Below are 19,885 nucleotides of genomic sequence, written 5' to 3'. Positions count from 1 at the left end.
ACTTTACAAAGGCAATTGATAGAGACCGCCCCCTAGTTTCCTGTCAAATCATGGCCCTAGGTAACATCATTCCCTTGAATAGGACAAATCTTGAAAAGGAGTATGTCTTCCTTGTCCTGTCCTCCCCCTGAAACAGGCACCTGATCCATTTTGCTTTTTTCTCCCAAGGATGCAGCTCCCAACTGGTACATGCCTAGTTCCGCAGGAAACATTAGGCAAGCCACCAAAAATCTTGAATATTTTTCTGAAGCTTTTGGACAATCTTAATATGTTTTTTGCGAGACAGTGCCTTACTCAGTCTTCCCTCCTAGTGTCAGCTACCTTTTCTCCCTTATAATCTGCCCTTGCATTTAAGTTTGTAAGCCCACTGACAGCTTTCCAGAGGCCTCCCTGTGCCCCAATGCATCATCCCTTCTCCAGACAGGAATGGATAAGAAGGTGCAGTGGCCATTGATTTTCCTCTGGGCAGGAGGTTGGCATTGGGAGAGTGTCGTGGGTTGAATTGTGTCTCTCTCAAAGAAGGATGTTGACGTTCTAACCCCAGTACCTGGGAATGTGACCTTATTTGGAAATAGGGTCTTTGCAAATGTAATCAAATTAAGATGAGGTCATTCTTGAAGAGTGTGCCATAAATCCAACGACTTTGGATTTCTAGGAGGGTCATGTAAAGACACAGGGACACAGAGACACACAGAGAACATTCTGTGAAGATGGAAGCAGAGAAGGGAGTGGCACAACCGCAAGCCAGGGAGTGGCAAGGATTTCAGGGTAACCACCAGAAGCTGGGAGAGAGGCCTGAGACAAAGCCGCCTCCCATCCCTCTCACCCAGGCTGCAGGGGGCGCGTGGCCTTGCCCATAGCTTGGTTTCAGGCTTCTAGCCTCCAGAACTGTGAGGGAATAGACATTTGTTGTTTCAAGCTACCCAATTTGTAGTAATTAGTTATGGCAGCCCTAAGAAACTAATACAGAGGAGAACAGTAAAAGCCAAGAGATCTGTCCTCCCTCTCTTTCTGTCCACTTCCTCCCAGTCCTTTTGGATAGGCTGCTTTCTGTGCCCAGGAGAAGCCCTAGCCTGGACACATGAAGACCCATTGCTTGATAGTCATACCCAACCCCAGAACACACACACACACTCACACACACACACATATACACACACGTACACACACACCCAGGCCCTCAAAAGGAGAGGCTTACCTCACTGGGCTCAACAACGGCCACATTCTCTGCACCCACTTTCCTCTTCATGCGGGCGGCCATGGTGATCCCACCACTGCCCCCACCCAGCACCAGCACCTCATAATGGTTCCTGGCTGCATGGTTGGCCCCGGTGTGCAGCTGAAGGGGGCCGGCCTGCTGAGTGCCCAGCCTGAGCAGGCAGGCAAAGAGCTGGGCACGGGGCGCCGATACCACAGCCACCAGTGGCACCATCTTCAGGCAGGATCAGTCTGGAAGGGAAGAGACAAGGCTATGAGTGCCAAGGTAGAAACCATCATGGGACTGAAGCGTTTTCTTCCCAGGAGGAACGAAGGCCAGCATCTGGCCCACTCCCACTGGTCCCCATCATCTCTCAAGACCACTTTCCCCACTGGCTATGGTCCCAAGGCCTCCTGAGAGCACCCAATTGGTAGCTATCAATTGACTATACTTTCCATTTCTCCCCTTCCTCCTACGCTCAGGCTATCGAGGACTTTGAACCAAATTCCCCAATTCTTTAATTCTTTCCTAATAACCTGTCTGTACCCATCCTTGTCCATCCATAAGATCCAGGGCACCATCTGGTTGCATCCAGCTGTTGGCCCATTCTCCACTGAGGTACACTCTCCAATGCTTTCTTTGGGTTTTCAGTCCATGAAAACTGATATACGAGTCCACAATCAGAGACCTACAACATTCCTTGCAGTAAAAAGCACCCAAGACCTTACTGAAACAGAAACCATCTAGCAAGAAACCCACCTTCTGCAACTCAGAGTACCCACCAAGGCCATCAAGGCCGCAGCCCCCTCCAGAGGCCTCCTGGCTCTGCTTGCCCAGGGAAATACAATGTAATTAAATCACCGGCCACAGACACACAAGTGAAGGCCCTCCACACCTCTAGCAATTTCAACCAGATGATTTCAGAAAGCCATAAAAGGAGCCCTACCTGGTATCATAAAGTTATATTTTACTGAAGGAATCTGCACATGCTGCTGACCAGTCTTTTATTACATCCAATTCAGTAAACATTTCTCCTTAACAGTTCCTCCGAGAGACTCACTTTACCTTTAAGAAAACCTGTTTCTGCTCTGAGCAGTGAGTGCTTTGGCAGAGAGGAAAGTAAGGCTTCTCAGAGACTGACCTTTGCTTCACCCCATGCACAAAGCTGGCCTGACATCCAGGACCCCATCCACCTGCAAACTTTGAGTGACCCCGACTCATATCTCCCTCCCTAGGTATGACAGTGCCCCAAATCCTACCGTCAAGTCCAGTGCTTAGGGTTCAACACTGCTCCAAGAACCCTTTATTAAAATGCAAGTGTCCAGCTGGGGATTAACACTTACAGCTGCTAAGATCACTAACTTCTTAATGAAATGACTTCATTATATCATTTCCCCCCTCCCGACTGGAGAAGAGGAAGTCTGCACAAGGGGATTAGAGAAAGCTGAGAGGGCAAAGGGGTTATAAAAAGAAAGGCCTTGGAGAGGCGGAAAAATAATAGGGAATGGGAAAGAGGAGCCGAGGGGCTGTGAAGATTAACTTTATTCCAGAGTTTTGGTGCCCCAACAACTTCTCCAATATTTCAGATCTGAGAAGCAACCTAGAGCTGTACGAAGGGGACTTGGAGGCCCACGGTAAGTAGAACAGGCACATACAGTGTTGCCAGGAGTCTAGAGTCAATACGACCCTTCTGGAAACTTACGCTTTGACCCTGCATTTCCATTTCTAGGAATCTAATCTAAGGAAATAACCTCTAATACTGAAGAAGAAAAACCACTACAAAGATGTTTTTCACAAATGTATTCATAATCTGGTCACCCCTCTGTTAATTGGCTTGTGGATTAGGGCTAATTATGTCCTGGGGACAGAAAAAAAAAACTGCAGGCTCCACACAGGCCGGGAAAGGCTCAGGTCACCACTTTAATATGGGGGCAGAGAGCAAACCAAATATCAAAACACTGGGGAAGGGTTAACTAAAACATGGAACCCAAGATGATTTCTGTAGTCTTTTAAAATTATGTTCATAAAAAATACATAGGCCAGGTGTGGTGGTTCACACCTGTAATCCCAGCACTTTGGGAGGCCAAGGCAGGTGGATCACCTGAGGTCAGCAGTCCAAGACCACCCTGGCCAACATGGCGAAACCCTGTCTCTAGTAAAAATACAAAAATTTTTAGCCAGGCGTGGTGGTGTGCACCTGTAATCCCAGCTACTAGGGAGGCTGAGCCATGAGAATTGCTTGAACCCAGGAGGCAGAGGTTGCAATGAGCTAAGATCGTGCCACTGCACTCCAACCTGGGTGACAGAGACTCTGTCTCTCTCTCTCTGTCTCTCTCTCTCTCTACATATATATATATATATATATATATAGTGTTTACATCATGATCAGGAAACAAATTAGAAATGCAATATTCTCTCAACTATGTAAGAGAAAATGTATTAGAAAAAACAAAGCCAAAATCTTAACACTGGTAAGTGGTTTTCTCTGGGTTTTAGAATAATGAGTGATTTTGATTTCTTCGGCTTTCGCGTATTTTATAAAAGTCTCTGCTATACACATACATTAATATTGGCTGGGCATGGTGGCTCACACCTGTAACCCCAGCACTTTAGGAGGCCGAGAGTGGGGGATCACCCAGGAGTTTGAGACCAGCATGGAAAACATAGGGAAACCCCATCTCTATTAAAAAAAAAAAAAAAAAAATTAGCCAGGCATGTTGGTGCATCCAGCTACTAGAGAGGCTGAAGTGGAAGGATCACTCAAGCCCAGGAGGTCAAGGCCACAGTGATCTGTGATTTCACCACTGTACTCCAGCCTGGGGACAGAGGGAGACCTTGTCTCAAAATAAATAAATAAAATTAATATTAATAAAATATTCCTTTAGATGATAATTAACATTTACTAAGTCCTTTACATAAGCATTTAACTTGTGAGTTGGCTACCACTATCATTCCCATTTAACAGATGGTACAACTAAGGCAGATAGCAGTTAAGTGACGGTCAAGGTTATACAGCCCATGGGTAGACTGTGATTTGTACCCAGGTATTTTGGTGTCAGAGCCTCTACTTTAAACCACTACACCGTACTATCTCTATGACCTTTAGAACAATATGTCTCAACAGCAACAAAACAATGCTTGTGTGATAACGTTAAATGGGAAAAAAAAAAAAAAAGGTATACTTTCTACAACTTCCCAGAAAAGGGAAACCATTTTTCAAGGTACTGATACCTAAATATCAGCAATGGTTTTAATATGATTATAATTATTTTTCCTCTTCTTTGTGTGTACTTTTCTCAAATTTTCTTTAATACATTATACATTTAAAATTTCTTAAATTACTCAAACAGATTTTTTTTAGATTGAAGAGAAGAAGAAATCAACAAGTAAGATATGGATGTTTCATACGGAAGGAAGAAGATATTTTATGGTGCATACCCAGTCATCACATCCTGCCTTTCTTTCTAAATGTCCACAGAATGATAGAATCACCGCGCAAAAATCCTCACTTTCCAGAAAATAAAAATCATGTTTTCATGGTCCTGACACTATATCTATCCCCATGGAAAAAGCCCCATAGAAAGAACCCCACAGGGCAGGGGCAGGAGGAGACCTGGCTAAGTTTCTGATTTCCAGCCACCCCGTCTGAGGTTGTTTGGCCTCCTAGTGATACAAGAGTTAAGAAAAAATTATTTAGGCAGATAGTGAGGGTATGGAAGTCCTCGGTAAGGTTTTCATTTTAATGAAAAGCAGCCCCAAGACATTTTCCTGTCTAACAAAGAGCAGCCTGTAAAATCGAGCTGCAGACATAGATGCTGGCAGTTGTGCCAATCATGTTCAAGATGGAGGCTCCATTTTCCCTCTGTCAGCCATGTGTACAGTAAGGAGCAGACAAGATGGCCCCAACTAAGGGGAACGTTCATTTGCATAATAACATTAGGGTGGGGAGGCCAGCCTTCCTGATGCGCTATGTAAATATCATACCTGATCAAACCAATCTGTGAGCCCTATGTAAATCAGACACGGCCTCCACCAACCTGACTATAAAATCTGACACATCCGCCACCAGCCCGGTCTTTCCACTCAGAAGACCCCTCTCTCTCAATAGAGTTGTTTATCTTTCTCTTTTCTTCTGCCTATTAAACCTCCACTCCTAAACTCCTTGTGTGTGTCCGTGTCCTAAATTTTCCTGGCGCGAGACAATAAACCATGGGTATACACCCCAGTCAACATAGCCACTTCACTAGCTCCCTTCCAGGCTAACACCTCATGGTTCCTCTCTTGAAAATGTACACAAATATTTCTCTCACTCAGCCAAGAAGGCTACTTCTGCTTTATTTCATTAATTATCCATAGCCTATTCCTGGATTCAGTATTTATAAACAAAAAGTCCTCTGAACCAGTTTTATTGACATCATTGACAGTCGCATAGCAGAATGTCCTGGCCTTTGCAGTCAAATTTCACTTTCGAACTATAAGCAACAACTTCAAAAACACAACAGAATATGTTAGAGGGAATGTCCAAGTTTCAAAATGCTGAAAAATCTCAATTACTCTCTAATTCTAACAATGTAACTTCACCCAAACTTCCAAATCAGAAAACCCAGAACCATGATCCAGCCCTGCCTGTGGAGAAGGTGGAGCATGATGCAATGTCAAAGAAACAAACCAGGGCAGGAATCATAATTTTTTAATGCCACTTTTTTTTTTTTTTTTTTCTCTTTTTTGAGTCTGACTCTGTCACCCAGGCTGGAGGGCAGTAAGGAGATCTCAGCTCACTACAACCTCCACTTCCCGAGTTCAAGCGATTTTCCTGTCTCAGCCTCCTGAGTAGCTGGGATTACAGGCACGCGCCCCAATGCCCAGCTAATTTTTTTTATTTTTAGTAGACACAGGGTTTCACCATTTTAGCCAGGCTGGCCTCATGTAATCTGCCCACCTCGCCGTGCCAAAGTGCTGGATTACAGGCATAAACCACCCCACCCAGCCTAAATGCCACTTTTAAACCATGGTGTAATATAAAACATATTCTGTCTTTGTTCCTGGTTCCTAGCTCAAAGTTCCTAAAACCTTTGGGATTACCTGAGTGATGGAAGTGTCATTCGTTTTTCATAATGAGTCCCTGAGTTTATGCTAGTAAGGTGACTCAAGGTGGGATCCCTAGATGGCTTCAGGATGGGGCTGGTCACCAGAAAAACCAAACATGTGACTGTGATTAGAGGGCTGGAACTCTCAGCCCCGCCTCCAACCTTGGGAAGGGGAGTAGGGCTGGAAATTGAGCTCTATAAAAACTCTTCAACAATAAGACAAGAGCTTCCGGGTTGGTGAACTCACTGATGTGCTGGATGGTGGTGTGACCGGAGAGGGCCTGGAAGCTCTGCACCAGCCTGCTACCTTGCCCTGTATGTCTCTTCCATATGGCAATTCCTGAGCTGTATCCCTTATACTAAACCAGTAAACTCAGGTAGAGTGTTCCCCTGAGTTCTTTGAGTAGTTCTAGCTGATTATCGAACCTGAGGAGGATGGATCATGGGAGCCTTGGAATTTGTAGTTGGCCAGACACAGGTGTGGGTCCCTTTGGGGCCAGCAGCAGATGCCCTGCCTGGCTGGCATCTGAAGTGAGGGCAGTCTTGCAGGACTGAGCTCTAAACTACGGGGCCTCCACTAACTCCGGAAGCTAATGCCACAATTGAATTGAATTACTGGGCACCTAGTTGGTATTGATTAGTATTGAAAAAGATAACATATTTGATATTAGAAGTGGTATCAGAAAACATCACTTAGGAACCAACAGGAATTACTGACATTGACCTAAACTAAGTCTATAGCAACAAGCAGAGAAAGATACAGTTGAAGGAAGCAACAGCCACACAATCTTTCTTTTTTTTTTTTTTTTGAGGCGTAATCTTGCTCTGTCGCCCAGGCTGGATCTCAGCTCACTGCAACCTCCACCTCCCAGGTTCAAGCGATTCTCCTGCCTCGGCACCCACGAGAGCTGGGATTACAGGTGCCTGCCACCACACCCAGCTAAGTTTGTATTATTAGTAGAGATGGGGTTTCACCATGTTGGCAAGGCTGGTCTCGAACTCCTGACCTCAAGTAATCTACCTGCCTCGGCCTCCCAAAATGCTGGGATTACAGGTGTGAGCCACCCTGCCCGGCCAGCCACACAATCTTAACCAGAAGGCAAAAAAAAAAAAAAAAAGGAGGCTTACGCCTGTAATCCCAACACTTTAGGGAGGCTGAAGTGGGTGGGTCACTTAAGATCAGGACTTTCAGAACAGCCTGGCCAATGTGGTGAAACCTGGTCTCTTCAAAAATTAGAAAAAATTAGCTGGACCTGGGGGGCGTGGTTGCCGGTGCCTGTAATCCCAGCTACTCTGAAAGCTGAGGTACAAGAATTGCTAGAACCCGGAAGGCGGAGGTGACTGTGAGCTGAGATCACACCACTGCACTCCAGCCTGGGCAACAGAGTGGGACTCTGTCTCAAAAAGACAAAAAACAAAAACAAACAAAAAAAGAAGAAGACCAAACTGGACCCTAAAGTCAGCAGAGAAGAAATAGAAAACTGAAAACTTCTGTCAGCAAGGAGTATAAATCTGAGATGATTTCTTAGTCTCCTCAGAAGATAGCCTGAAACACTTAACTTTTTTAAGAAATAAGAATTAACTATTGGCCGGACGTGGTTGCTCATGCCTGTAATCCCAGCACTTCAGGAGGCCAAGGTGGGCAGATCACTTGAGGTCAAGAATTTAAGACTAGCCTGGCCAACATACCGCAACCCCCTCTCTACTAAAAATACAAAAATTAGCCAGGCATGGTGGCACACACTTGTAATCCCAGCTGCTTGAGAGGCTGAGGCACAAGACTTGCTTAAACCCAGGAGGCAGGGGTTGCAGTGAGCTGAGATCATGCCATTGCACTCCAGCCTGGGCAACAGAATGAGACTCTGTCTCAAAAAAAAAGAAAGAAAGAAAAAGAAAAAAATCAATAAATAAAGTAAATTTAACTTTCATGTACCAAATGGCACATGTAATATATATTTTATAATCAAATAGTATTATGCTTTTAAGTTAGACTAATATTCCTCTATTCTAAATTGATTGCATCCCTCCTTCAAAGAATCGGAATGAATGCTTTGATATGACCGCAGTCTAACTGGAAAAGTAAAGTCCCTGTTGACTGAAAGATAAGACAGCTGACTGGGCATCCCCTACTTTCATCACTGGCCCCTGGGTCCAGACCTGGTCTGGACAAGTCTTTGGGACTTCATACCTTTCCACTACAGCCCTTCCTGGACAAGCAATACAGACTGCCTGTGTCAAAAGTTTCCTAATCTTACGTCACATGACATGGTTTGTGAGCAGCCAGGGCACCTGGCAGAGTTCAAACAGAGCTGCTGGCTAAGCAAGAATTACTCAGAGCATTCTTAATGAAAGATCCACCAAGCCAAGGATTGTCATCAACACTTCAGCTATTTTTGCTTTTGAGGACACAGTGGGTCTTTGACTTAAAATTGTCTCCTCTCAAGCCTAGGCCAGGCTGGGCCCACTCTGCTTTGGGTTTCAATAACCACAGGGTCAACCTTTAACAGATCGCTTTGCAGAATACTTCCAAAATCAAAGAGGAAAACAGACAACAAACAGGCTCCAGCTCTTGTCGCCTACCCTGCTCCTCCCGCCAGGCCCGGGCCAGGCTTACTGTGAGCTGTCGGTCTGGATCTCTGTAGCTTCCTGTCTCAGGGCACCAGTGAGCACCTGTGTACACAGCACGGATCAGGCTTACATCTGTTGCCCAGGTGGAGTGACTGCTGGAAAACTCCTCCTCCTCCTGAACTAAATCCTCCCACCTGGGCTTTCTGGGCCTATTTAATTAATTAAGTCAGCCCTAATGCTATTATCCGTTATTTACACCTCTTAACCAAATGTTTTCTTATTTCACATCCAGAAGACAGGATTTGGTAGAAAAATAACCTATTTTGGCCGGGTGTGGTGGCTCATGCCTGTAATCTCAGCACTTTGGGAGGCCAAGGCAGGCGGATCATGAGGTCAGGAGATCGAGACCATCCTGGCCAACATGGTGAAACCCCGTCTCTCCTAAAAATACGAAAATTAGCTGAATGTGGTGGCGCATGCCTGTTATCCCAGCTACTGGGAAGGCTGAAGCATGAGAATCGCTTGAACCCAGAAGGCAGAGGTTGCAGTGAGCCAAGATCGCGCCACTGCACTCCAGTCTGGCAACAGCGCAAGATTCCGTCTCAAAGAAAAAAAAACTATCATCGAAATAATAACTAACATTTCTTGTTTACCAGTTGTGCTTGTGCTGTCTCAAAGACTCCTCATAACCTTATAAATAGAATTCCCATTTTACAGATGATAAAATTGAGGGTTTGAGTAGAGAGAGAGAACTTGCCTAAGGTCACATGACTAAGCAACAGCACTTAATTCAAACTAATAATTCAGGAAAAATGCCTATTGGCTGAAATTATTTTATTTTGTTTTTGAGACAGTCTCGCTCTGTTGCCCAGGCTGGAGTGCAGCAGCATGATCTCCACTCACTGCAGCCTCCGCCTCCTGGGCTTAAGCGATTCTCATGCCTCAAGTCTCTGGAGTAGCTGGGATTACAGGCACCCACAACAATGCCCAGCTAATTTCTCTACTTTTAGTAGAGACAGGATTTCGCCACGTTGGCCAGGCTGGTCTCAAACTCCTGGCCTCAAGAGATCCACCCACCTTGGCCTCCCAAAGTGCTGCGATTGACGGGCCTGAGCCACCAGGCCTGGCCCAAGCTACTTTAAATTTGAGTGAAAATAAAATAATCCCAGCACTTTGGGAGGCCGAGGCGGGTGCATTGCTTGAGCTCACGAGTTTGAGACCAGCCTGGGCAACAGGGCAAAACCCTGTCTCTACTAAAAATACAAAAATTAGCCAGGTGTGGTGGTGTGCTCCTATAATCCCAGCTACTAGGGAGGCTGAGGCAGGAGAATCACTTGAATCCAGGAAGAGGAGGTTGCAGTGAGTGGAGATTGCCTCACTGCACTCAAGCCTGGGCCACAGACTAAGACTCTATCTCAAAAAAAAAAAAAAAAAGTTAAAGTAGCTTGGTTGAATCCCATGGAGTGAGGTGGGAGATGAGAGTGAATATATGTTTTATTTTGTTTTTTTCTAACAGAGTTTCACTCTGTTGTCCAGGCTGGAGTGCAGTGGCATGATCTCGGCTCACTGCAACCTCCTCCTTCCGGATTCAAGCGATTCTCCTATCTCAGCCTCCTGAGTAGCTGGGATTACAGGCGCCCACCACAACACCCAGCTGATTTTTATATTTTTAATAGAGACAGAGTTTCACCACGTTGGCCAGGCTGGTGTCGAACTCCCGACCTCAGGTGATTCACCTGCGTCAGCCTCCCTGTTATTAAAGTTTAGCTTACTAAATAAACTGAAAAGAAGGAAATTAAGTTTTTTGGCAGAGAAGGGCAAGGTACAATAATAGTACTGATTTAATTTTTAAGAGTCTTTATCTTTGAGAAATATACACTGAGATTCTTATAGCTGAAATGACTCAGAATGTGCTTGAAAATATTTTAGGAGGTATAAGTGGTAGGGGTGTAGATGAAACAAAATGGGCCATGAGTTGGCAATAATTTGAAATCAGTGGATGGATATATATGGGCGTTCCTTGTGGCAGTCTATTTTTGTACATGTTTGATGAAAGTTTACACAATAAAAATTTAAAATGAGTGAATGAATGGAAAATAAAAAAAACAATATGTCAGAGTGAACACTGGTTTTGCTCTTTAGTCACTGAAATGTTAAGGTTTGGACATATTTCAATAATAGCAAGATATTAGCAATACAAGTAATAGCAACACAACTTATAATCATACATCCTCCCATGTGCATAGAGCTTTACAATTCAGAGGGCCCAAACCAGAGCCCACACTGGAAGTATTGATATCACTTTACAAATGGGGAAACTGAGGTTCTAAGAGGCGAGGTCACTCAAGGGTTTCACACACTGCATCAGCAGCAGGGCCTGAGCTAGCATGAATTCTTTTTCAGACGAGGAACTTTTTCTGAATATCCTTTGCAGCAGCAATGCAGGCATTAGCAGGAGCTAGCAATTCAGAGAGGGAGCAATTCCCAGTCTGCACCTTCCAGCTCCAGGGATGGCCCCTCTGCTGCGATGGGGCAGAACAGAAGAGTCCTGCATCCCTGGGTGGCCCCACATGCTGTCTCCTAGAGGGGCAGGCTTCTAAGAAGGGGCAGATCTGGGTTTTATGGGCATTGAAGCCTATATAATTTGGGGCTTCAAATTTGGGGTTTCATAACCCAAAATTACAAATACAAAATTAGATACCATATCTAATATGTATTTTGAATAAGAAAGTAAATCACAACAAATACCTGGATCCTTGGTGAGTCAGGACCCTTTGTTCTGAGATCTCTTTTAGAAAATTTATCAGAAATACAAACATAGCAATGCTTGCTAGTTACAGCCTGGCTACCTCCTGGAACATGGACAAGCTCCCTGCGCCCACAGCCAATGAAGGGTCAAAACAAGATTTAACTAGAGGAGGTGAAAGGAACAAGGGAGGCAACCAAAACAAACATCATCATTTCCCTATTACATGAAGGACATTCCTGGAAACTGACTCACAAGATTATGGAAGCTAAGTCCTAGATCTGTAGTCAGCAAGCTGAAGACCTGGGAGAGCCTATGGTACAGTTTCAGTCTCAACACCAGCTCAAGACACAGGACGAGCCATGTTTCAGTTGAGTCTCCAGGCAGGAGAACATCCAATGTCCCAGCTCCAAGATACCCAGGCAGGGAGGGCTGATTGTCTCTCATTCATGGGAATGTTAGCCTTTTTGTTCTATTCAGGCTTTCAGCTGATTGCGTAAGGCCAACCCACATTGGGGAAGACAATCTGCTTTGCTCAATCTACCCATTCAAATGTTACTCTCATCCAGAAACACCCTCACAGGCACACCCAGAATACGGTTTCACCAAATTTCTCGGCACCCCATAGCCTACTCAAACTGGAACATAAAATTAACCATCACACCCTCTGACTTAAACTCTAAGAAGGCAGGTCTAAATCTGGAAATATCTCAGAAAGGAAATTGTTACTGTCACCTGATTAGCACAACTTCAGGCGCCAAGAAAATGCTGAACAGCCCATAAATGAGATTCTTAGCATGATCTCATCTTAATCTGAAATACATGCAAGTAATGTGTCCAGTAATATTTACAGCACATATCAATGGCACTGCATTAGATACTTCATGAAACCAGGAAGGCAACTGACTGTTTCCCCTTGCTGTAAATATTCTGAGTCCTGCTGTATTAATTCTGTTTTTCATTGTCTGTATTTTTTTTATGGTTTGACATTTGGGGACCTTGCTAATCCCAGAGAGACTGCCCCTCCCACAACTAACTCATCCTGAGAGATGGTAAAAGGCTTGCCTGACTTGCCTATGACCACACTTTTGATATGTAAACCAACCAATCCAGAGACATATTCTGAACCAGCTCCTCTATCTGGCTTTTACACTCCAGGAGGCAATTTTCCTCTGCCCTGATTATTCCAGGGCCAGGCATCAGACAAATATGACTACAGGCAGCTCATGCACCCTGGAGCACTCTAAAATTATTCAAACTAGCCCATCTCAAACCTGGTCAGCCCTTTCCCCGGCCTCCCAATACCGTCTTTCGCCTGTTCTTTCCCCTCACTTTTTCTGCCCCCTGACCTACGCAGGTGCTTTCCCCTATGGCCCCATGTGGGGTGTTATGCCTCCTGTTTCTAGGGAACTGTGAGTAAGAGCTTCTTCCTTCATGGCAGTCACCTCCTGATCTGTTGGCCTCACCATACTTGATTAAAACAAATCCCAGGTACATTATAATACATCTAGATTAAAACGCATGTGCTAACTATTCAGTCAGATAGAAGCTTTTACATGTTTAACAAATTTTTGCTCAGCTTCTTCTCCTCACATATACACTAAACTGTCAGGTGGCATTTAAAATGCAATTTAAGCCAGGCGCGGTGGCTCATGCAGGTAAAAATTCTCCTAATAAAAATTCTCCTAATCCCAGCACTTTGGGAGGCCAAGGCAGGTGGATCACTTGAGGTCAGGAGTTCAAGACCAGCCTGGCCAACATGGTGAAACCTTGTCTCTAAAAAATACAGAAACTAGCCGGGCATGATGGTGGGTGCCTGTAACCCCAGCTACTCAGGAGGCTGAGTCAGGAGACACACTTGAACCCGGGAGGCGGAGCTTGCAGTGAGCCAAGATCCCGCCACTGCACTCCAGCCTGGGCAACAGAGCAAGACTCCATCTTAAAAAGGAAAAAAAAAAAAAGACGCTGTCTCTAAAATGCAATTTAATTACATATTACCGAAGAATGTTACAATTATGTGGGTGATTGAGCTAAATTTTTGCAACGAAATAACATAGTTACAGTTTGAGTTTTTAATGCAGTAACTGCTCTAGAAGCAGCAGCATGTGGCCTTCCTTTCCTTTGTCATATACTATCCTTCATTCTATTGAAACTTAAGATATCTTCTCTACCAAGAAAAATCTTCACATCTGTTTTATCCATTTAACCTTGATAAAGGAGGGCATCCGCCAGAAGTGCTCGGAGAGGAAGGTAAGAAACAAGTTTTCTGCAGCATATAAGTCTGTGCAAATTCAGGTTTATACCTACACTGAATTTGTCTCAATCGCACAGTGGCTAAATTTGCAGAAGTGAAAATCAGGAAACATAATCTAAGCTGAATTTTTCTTAGGAGAATTTTTACCTGCACAAATGATACAGGATTAAATTACTTACGTTTAGCTATGCTAAATATGTAAGTGCATCTTCACGAAACAGACTTACATGAAATCCGCATGGTCACAATTCTGCTGCTATTTAAGAATGTTTCCAGGCTGGGCACGGTGGCTCACGCCTGTAATCCCAACACTTTGGGAGGCTGAGGCAGGTGGATCATGAGGTCAGGAGATTGAGACCATCCTAGCTAACACGGTGAAACTCCGTCTCTCCTAAAAATACAAAAAGTTAGCCAGTCGTGGTGGCACGCACTTGTAGTCCCAGCTACTTGGGAGGCTGAGGCAGAAGAATTGCCTGAACCTGGGAGGCAGAGGTTGCAGTGAACCGAGATCGCACCACAGCACTCCAGCCTGGGCGACAGAGCGAGACTTCGTCTCAAAAAAATAAATAAATAAATAGAATGTTTCCACAAGTATTCATTGAGCGCCTACTCAATGGCGCTCTCAAATGGCGCCTACTCAAAGGCTGCGTGCTGAGAGACAGCAATTTCTCCAGGCCTGGCCCCCTCCCACTCTTTTAGCTAGGGCATTGAGGCTTTACACAGGAAAACAAAGTTCTGGAAAGTGATCGCACAAAGGAGCAGCTCTGAGTAGGAGAAACTTCTGGTGTTGGAACAAATTAACCCTGTTGTTGGAGGAGAAACAAAACCAGTTTGACACAGGCTGATTTTCACAAACAGTTAGGAGACTATTGGAGTGGTCCAGGTGTGAGCATTAGAAATGCAAATAAACATTCAGATAAGATAGAGGCTGGGAAGAGAGAAAAATTTCAGGAGATGTGGGAAAGGTTTCTGGAAGAAAAAAAAAGCCAAAGTTGACATCTAGGCAGCTGAAGAAAAAGGAATTACATAGCAGAAAAAGGGAAGTTATGGCAGGGACCTGTTTGGGCTACTTTTGGACAGTTGGGTTCAAGATTTTGAAAGTAGAATCACTTGCAATGAGAATCTCCTAACTGTGGATATAAAGGAGGGCAGTCGAGCGCACTGGGAAGAGGGAGAAAGAAGATTGGCTAGGCATGTGTTACTAAAGTTTACGTCTGAGAGCTTAATCCCAGACAATGGCAATTTGATCTAGGGGTCACAAAGCAGCAACCTGCAAGCCAAGTGCAGGCCGGAGCCGTGTTTTGCTTGGCTCACAGTGCTTTTCTTGAATTTTGAATTCAGCATCAACATTAAAAAATTTGGAAATCTCGCCAAAAATATTCCAGATTCTTGGCCTCTAACACTAAGCCCACATTCTCACATGGAAACTCTTGGCTGGAGCTGAGCAGTCATTGGTCTTCCCCACCCTGCACAAGGTTTCAGTTCACTCCAGCCGCACTCAGCCTATGTTGTTCATATGTTACCTACTCAGCCCTGGTGTGCATTTAAGCCTGTGGTTACCGCTAATGGCAGTAGAGCCCTTGGAACGTCTTAATAAAGCTGGGTTTAGAAAGACTTAGAAAGAGTCCCCAGGAGAAGTTGAGAGGATGAATTGGAGCAATTCAGTTGAGTTCAGCATTTTTGAGTGTTTACCAGATGCCAGGCATTGTGCTAGGCACTGCAGAGTCAATGACGGGTAAGAAGAGTCTATCTGTTATAAAAGGAAAGACCAGGAATATGAAGATCCATTAAGTGGCTGTTTCAGAAATTCAGGCACCAGTGAGGGCGGGGTCTGGGCAATGGGAACAGAGATGAAGGGTGTGAACGTGAGACACACATTGACATTTTTGCGACAATCAGCTATAGGGGATAAAGAAGAAGGAAGAATGTGAACTATGACATTATATCCACTTGTTCAGGTGAATATAGTGAAGACAGGACGTAAGTAGCCATATTAGAATTATTCAAAGTGGAGTAAAGGTCTAAGGCACTGTGAGAGAGAAGAAAAGCACACCCCTCGAAAACTGAATGAGTGCTGTTCCGAGAAAGGATAGCAGCTGTGCTCTTCCTCTTGGCACACCTCCTCTTGAGTAATGGCAGTGCTATTCTTGCCTGTGTGTTCAGGAACTGTATTAGTATATTGTTAACAAATAAAGAAAATGGAGCAATCTTCACTTAGCCCTGCAGGGCCATGTTGAAACTCTCCCTCTGGAGCTGTTATAAATCAAACATTTGTTTAAATATTAAGCTGTGAAGCAAGTACACCAGTAGTGGGCCAGGACTGAGTCATCGGGAAACAGGAACAATCTATATAGCTCTCTGATGATTCAAGAACTGGAGCCGCACTGGGGTTCTTTAGTTCCCTCACTCTTCAGGGCAAAACTGTAGGAATTTTCTTTACAGAGTTACTGATTAAGAGTTGCTAATGAGGACTTTACAATGAAACAGTGGCTCCCTTTGCTCCTGAGAAATGTCCTACACATTTCCCTGGCCTGTGCTTCTTTTACAATCAGAGAATGCATTATAACAAGAGAACTGACAATTTCACCAAGCCAATACAATTGCTAAGCAGAAAACAAGAATTATATTTACACAAGGAAAATGCTTGCATTCAGATTCCAGGAAAGAAAACACATGTCAGTCAATTGGATTATTGCAACTGAAAGTTAAGAGTTTTGACCGAATTATATAGAAAAAAAAAAAGAACACCTTGTTTTTCTGCTTGCTGTAGCCAGTGGGAGCCTGACTTCTCACGTTCTAGTACATAAATAAGCACAACTTAGCTCTACTTCAACCCCACCACTCATAGTTGGCCTCTGGTCAGGTAATTTTCAGGTTTCCTTCCCTAGTCTGTATATGCCTGTGTGTGCCCATCTGCAGACTGTAGGACACGACTCACTGGAAAAAGAAGTCTGATGTGGAATCAATGTACTCCCAGTCACACAACAGGGATCAACTTGTTTTCCTGAGTTTGTTAAATGACCACATTAAAACTACTCATCAGCCTCAGGAGCATTGGGATTTCCACTCAGAATCTGACATGCAAGAAGTTCACTGTAAACCGGACTGGCCATTTCATTCAGGCATATCATTCCTTGAAATCCAGTGTGTGAGGTCTTACCATAATGAGAAAAGACTCTTTAATTACAAGGTATACATCTGTTATTTGAACATAGTTGGAGAGACTCTAAACTCAATCCTTTAATAGTTGGGATAGAATGAGGTGTAGACAGCTCACGTGTCTCCAGTGTCCAGCTAGATGACACTGACCCATTCCCAGTGAAGCTTTGTCTGAGGGCATATCAAAAGTCAAAAGACCGAGGACCACAGCCCAGGGAGTGCTAGGTACAGCTCATCCTGACCCATTTTGGGCCATGTTTTCTTCATCAATGGAATAAAGGAGCAGGCTGGGTGGCATCAAACTTTGCTATCCTCTAAAACTTTGCTATCTTCTAAACGACAAAAGGAAAATAGAAGTTCACAAGCAGGCTTTCAAATGGGGACACTTGTTCTAATAACTCCTTAGATTGACCCGAGATGTGAATTTTTGTGACGAAGAATAACAAGGCTTTAATAAGCAGGCCTGGAACATAATTAGAACGGAAACCATTCCTCCCAATCTCTCCCCCTAAGTCCCCAAATCATTTGTGGAAGCCTTGATATGTGACAGGCATTGTGCTATGCACTTTATATAATTACTCACAAAAACCAGAGAGCTGGGAATTACTATTCCCATTTTATAAGTGACGAAATGGAGATTGTGAGACCATGAGATAGTCATTTAGCCATTTTGAGTCCATTTCCCTGAGTATAAAATAAGTGGAGGTGTCTAGTTGCCATTAAAGACCTTTCTTATTCAATGATTCAAAACAAGCTTGGATTTCATCACCTAGACCTTGAAAGGCTCATGACTTTCCTCCAAACTCAGATGCCCCTCATCCATCTCAAGCATCATTTATGTGCTCACAGAAACACGAAACCACATTTACTAGACCAGCACTGTCTTGAAGAGCTCTCACAATCTATACTGCAAACACGGTGGTTGTTAAAACGCATCATTTTCCTATAAAGACATCATGGGCTACCTTAGAACAAATAGCCAAAGATATAAAAAAGTTATCATAGAGTGAAATCACCACAATCCCCACTTCCAGAAGCAGCCCTCCCTCCCAGAAGTCAGAAATTGGTCCCAGGATAAAGACAAGCCATTTTCTCTCCATTCATGTAGCTAGGGTCAGAGCTGCTGGTTCCCAGCTGGGCAGAATGAAAATTCCCTGAGGACTGGGCTAGAGCCAAAACATGGAGATTCATTATGATCAGAAGGGAGTCACCCCATGGTATTCAAGGATGATCATCAACATCATCACCCATCACCCACCATGCATTTATAAAGTACTTACTATGTACATGGCACAACAACTAACCTGCATCACTTACTGAAGAGGCCAAGTTTCTCTCTTCCTAACAATCAAATCATGAAGGTGAATATGACTTTAACAACCTCAGGCAGGATCCTAGGGACCACACAGGGTGTCTGTAGAAGGAAAGTACATGGGAGACTCTTCTGCGTAGGTGGGGTAAGGGATCCTAAGAGCAAGTGATGGACATGTCGGGATCATGACTTAAAAGAGATGTGCCCAGTTGTAGCCATTTTTTTAAACCAATTGTCCATTTGGTAGAACCAGTTGTATTAATTTGCTAGTGCTGCCATAACAAAACACTATAGACTAGATGAAGTCTAGAACAGAAATTTATTTTCTCAAAGTTCTGGAGATTGAAAGTCCAAGACCTCGGTGCTGACGAGACTGGTTTCTCCTGGGACCTCTCTTCCCTGTCTGCAGAGGGCCACCTTCTCACTGTGCCTTTGCGTGGCCTTTTCTCTATGCACATGTGCTCCTGACGAGTCTTCTTCTTATAAGGATACTATTCATATTTGATTAGGACCCCACTCTAATGATCTAAATTTAATTATTCTTTAATTTTTTTTTTTTTTTTTTTGAGACAGAGTCTTGCTCCGTTCGTTGCCCAGGCTAGAATGCAGTGGTGTGATGATCTTGGCTCAATGCAACCTCCTCCTCTCGGGTTCAAGTGATTCTCATGCCTCAACCCCCTGAGTAGTTGGAATTACAGATGCACACTATCCCCGCACCAGCTAATTTTTTGAATTTTTAGTAGAGGTGGGGTTCCCCTATGTTGGCTAGGCTAGTCTCAAACTCCCAGCCTCAAGTGATCTGCTCACCTCGGCCTCCCAAAGTGCTGGGATTACAGGCGTGAGCCACCATGCCTGGCTAATTATTCTTTTATTGAGACAAGGTCTTGCTATGTTGCCCAGGCTAGCCTCAAACTTCTGAGCTCAAGCAGTTCTCCCACCTCAGCCTTCCAAGTAGCTGGGGCTACAGGTGCTCTCCACCACTTCTGACTAAGGCACTATCTCCTAATACAGTCACATTCTAAGATACTGGGGGTTAGGGTTTCAATATATGAATTTAGTGAGTCCATAACACCAGTATTTGCCCTTCCCAAAGTTATAGACATAGATAGTCCCAGTGTGTTCTAAATTTCCGGGGTTTTTTTTTTGTGGTTGTTGTTCTGTTTTGTTTTTTCCACAAAGTTCTCTACCTCCTGTCCCAATTTAGCACTTTCTCAATGTAAATCACAGGGATGATTGGCTAGATCTACTTTTCTTTATTATTATTACCATCCACATCTGGGGATTACAAAGATTTTTAAGGTTGGGATTAAGAAGCTACTGGTTGCCCGGCGCAGTGGCTCACACCTGTAATCCCAGCACTTTGGGAGGCTGAGGTGGGTGGATCACAAGGTCAGGAGTTCAAGACCAGCCTGGCCAACATGGTGAAACCCCATCTCTCCTAAAAATACAAAACTTAGCCGAGCGTGGTGGTCCCAGCTACTCAGGAGGCTGAGGTAGGGGAATCACTTGAACCCAGGAGGTGGAGGTTGCAGTGAGCTGAGATCATGCCACTGCACTCCAG

General features: G+C 44.3%; 1 protein-coding gene across 3 annotated transcripts in view; it reads right to left on the bottom strand.

Moving 5' to 3' along the window:
* Positions 1–19,885, bottom strand: part of SQRDL (sulfide quinone reductase-like (yeast)) — a 58,597-nt gene that overhangs the window by 31,809 nt on the left and 6,903 nt on the right. For 2 of the 3 annotated variants that reach the window (XM_011992111.1, XM_011992110.1), the window contains one exon: positions 1,199–1,449. In XM_011992111.1, the coding sequence (XP_011847501.1) occupies positions 1,199–1,432 (234 nt within the window). In that variant the 5' untranslated portion in view covers positions 1,433–1,449. Of the gene's footprint in view, positions 1–1,198; positions 1,450–14,689; positions 14,695–19,885 lie in introns of all 3 variants that reach the window. The other variant, XM_011992109.1, reaches the window with a different exon arrangement.

Source organism: Mandrillus leucophaeus, unplaced genomic scaffold (assembly GCF_000951045.1).
Source record: "Mandrillus leucophaeus isolate KB7577 unplaced genomic scaffold, Mleu.le_1.0 Scaffold402, whole genome shotgun sequence".
NCBI classification, from domain to species: domain Eukaryota; kingdom Metazoa; phylum Chordata; class Mammalia; order Primates; family Cercopithecidae; genus Mandrillus; species Mandrillus leucophaeus.
The sequence above is the reverse complement of the archived record's forward strand: the minus strand, read 5'-3'. Positions and strand labels throughout refer to the sequence as shown.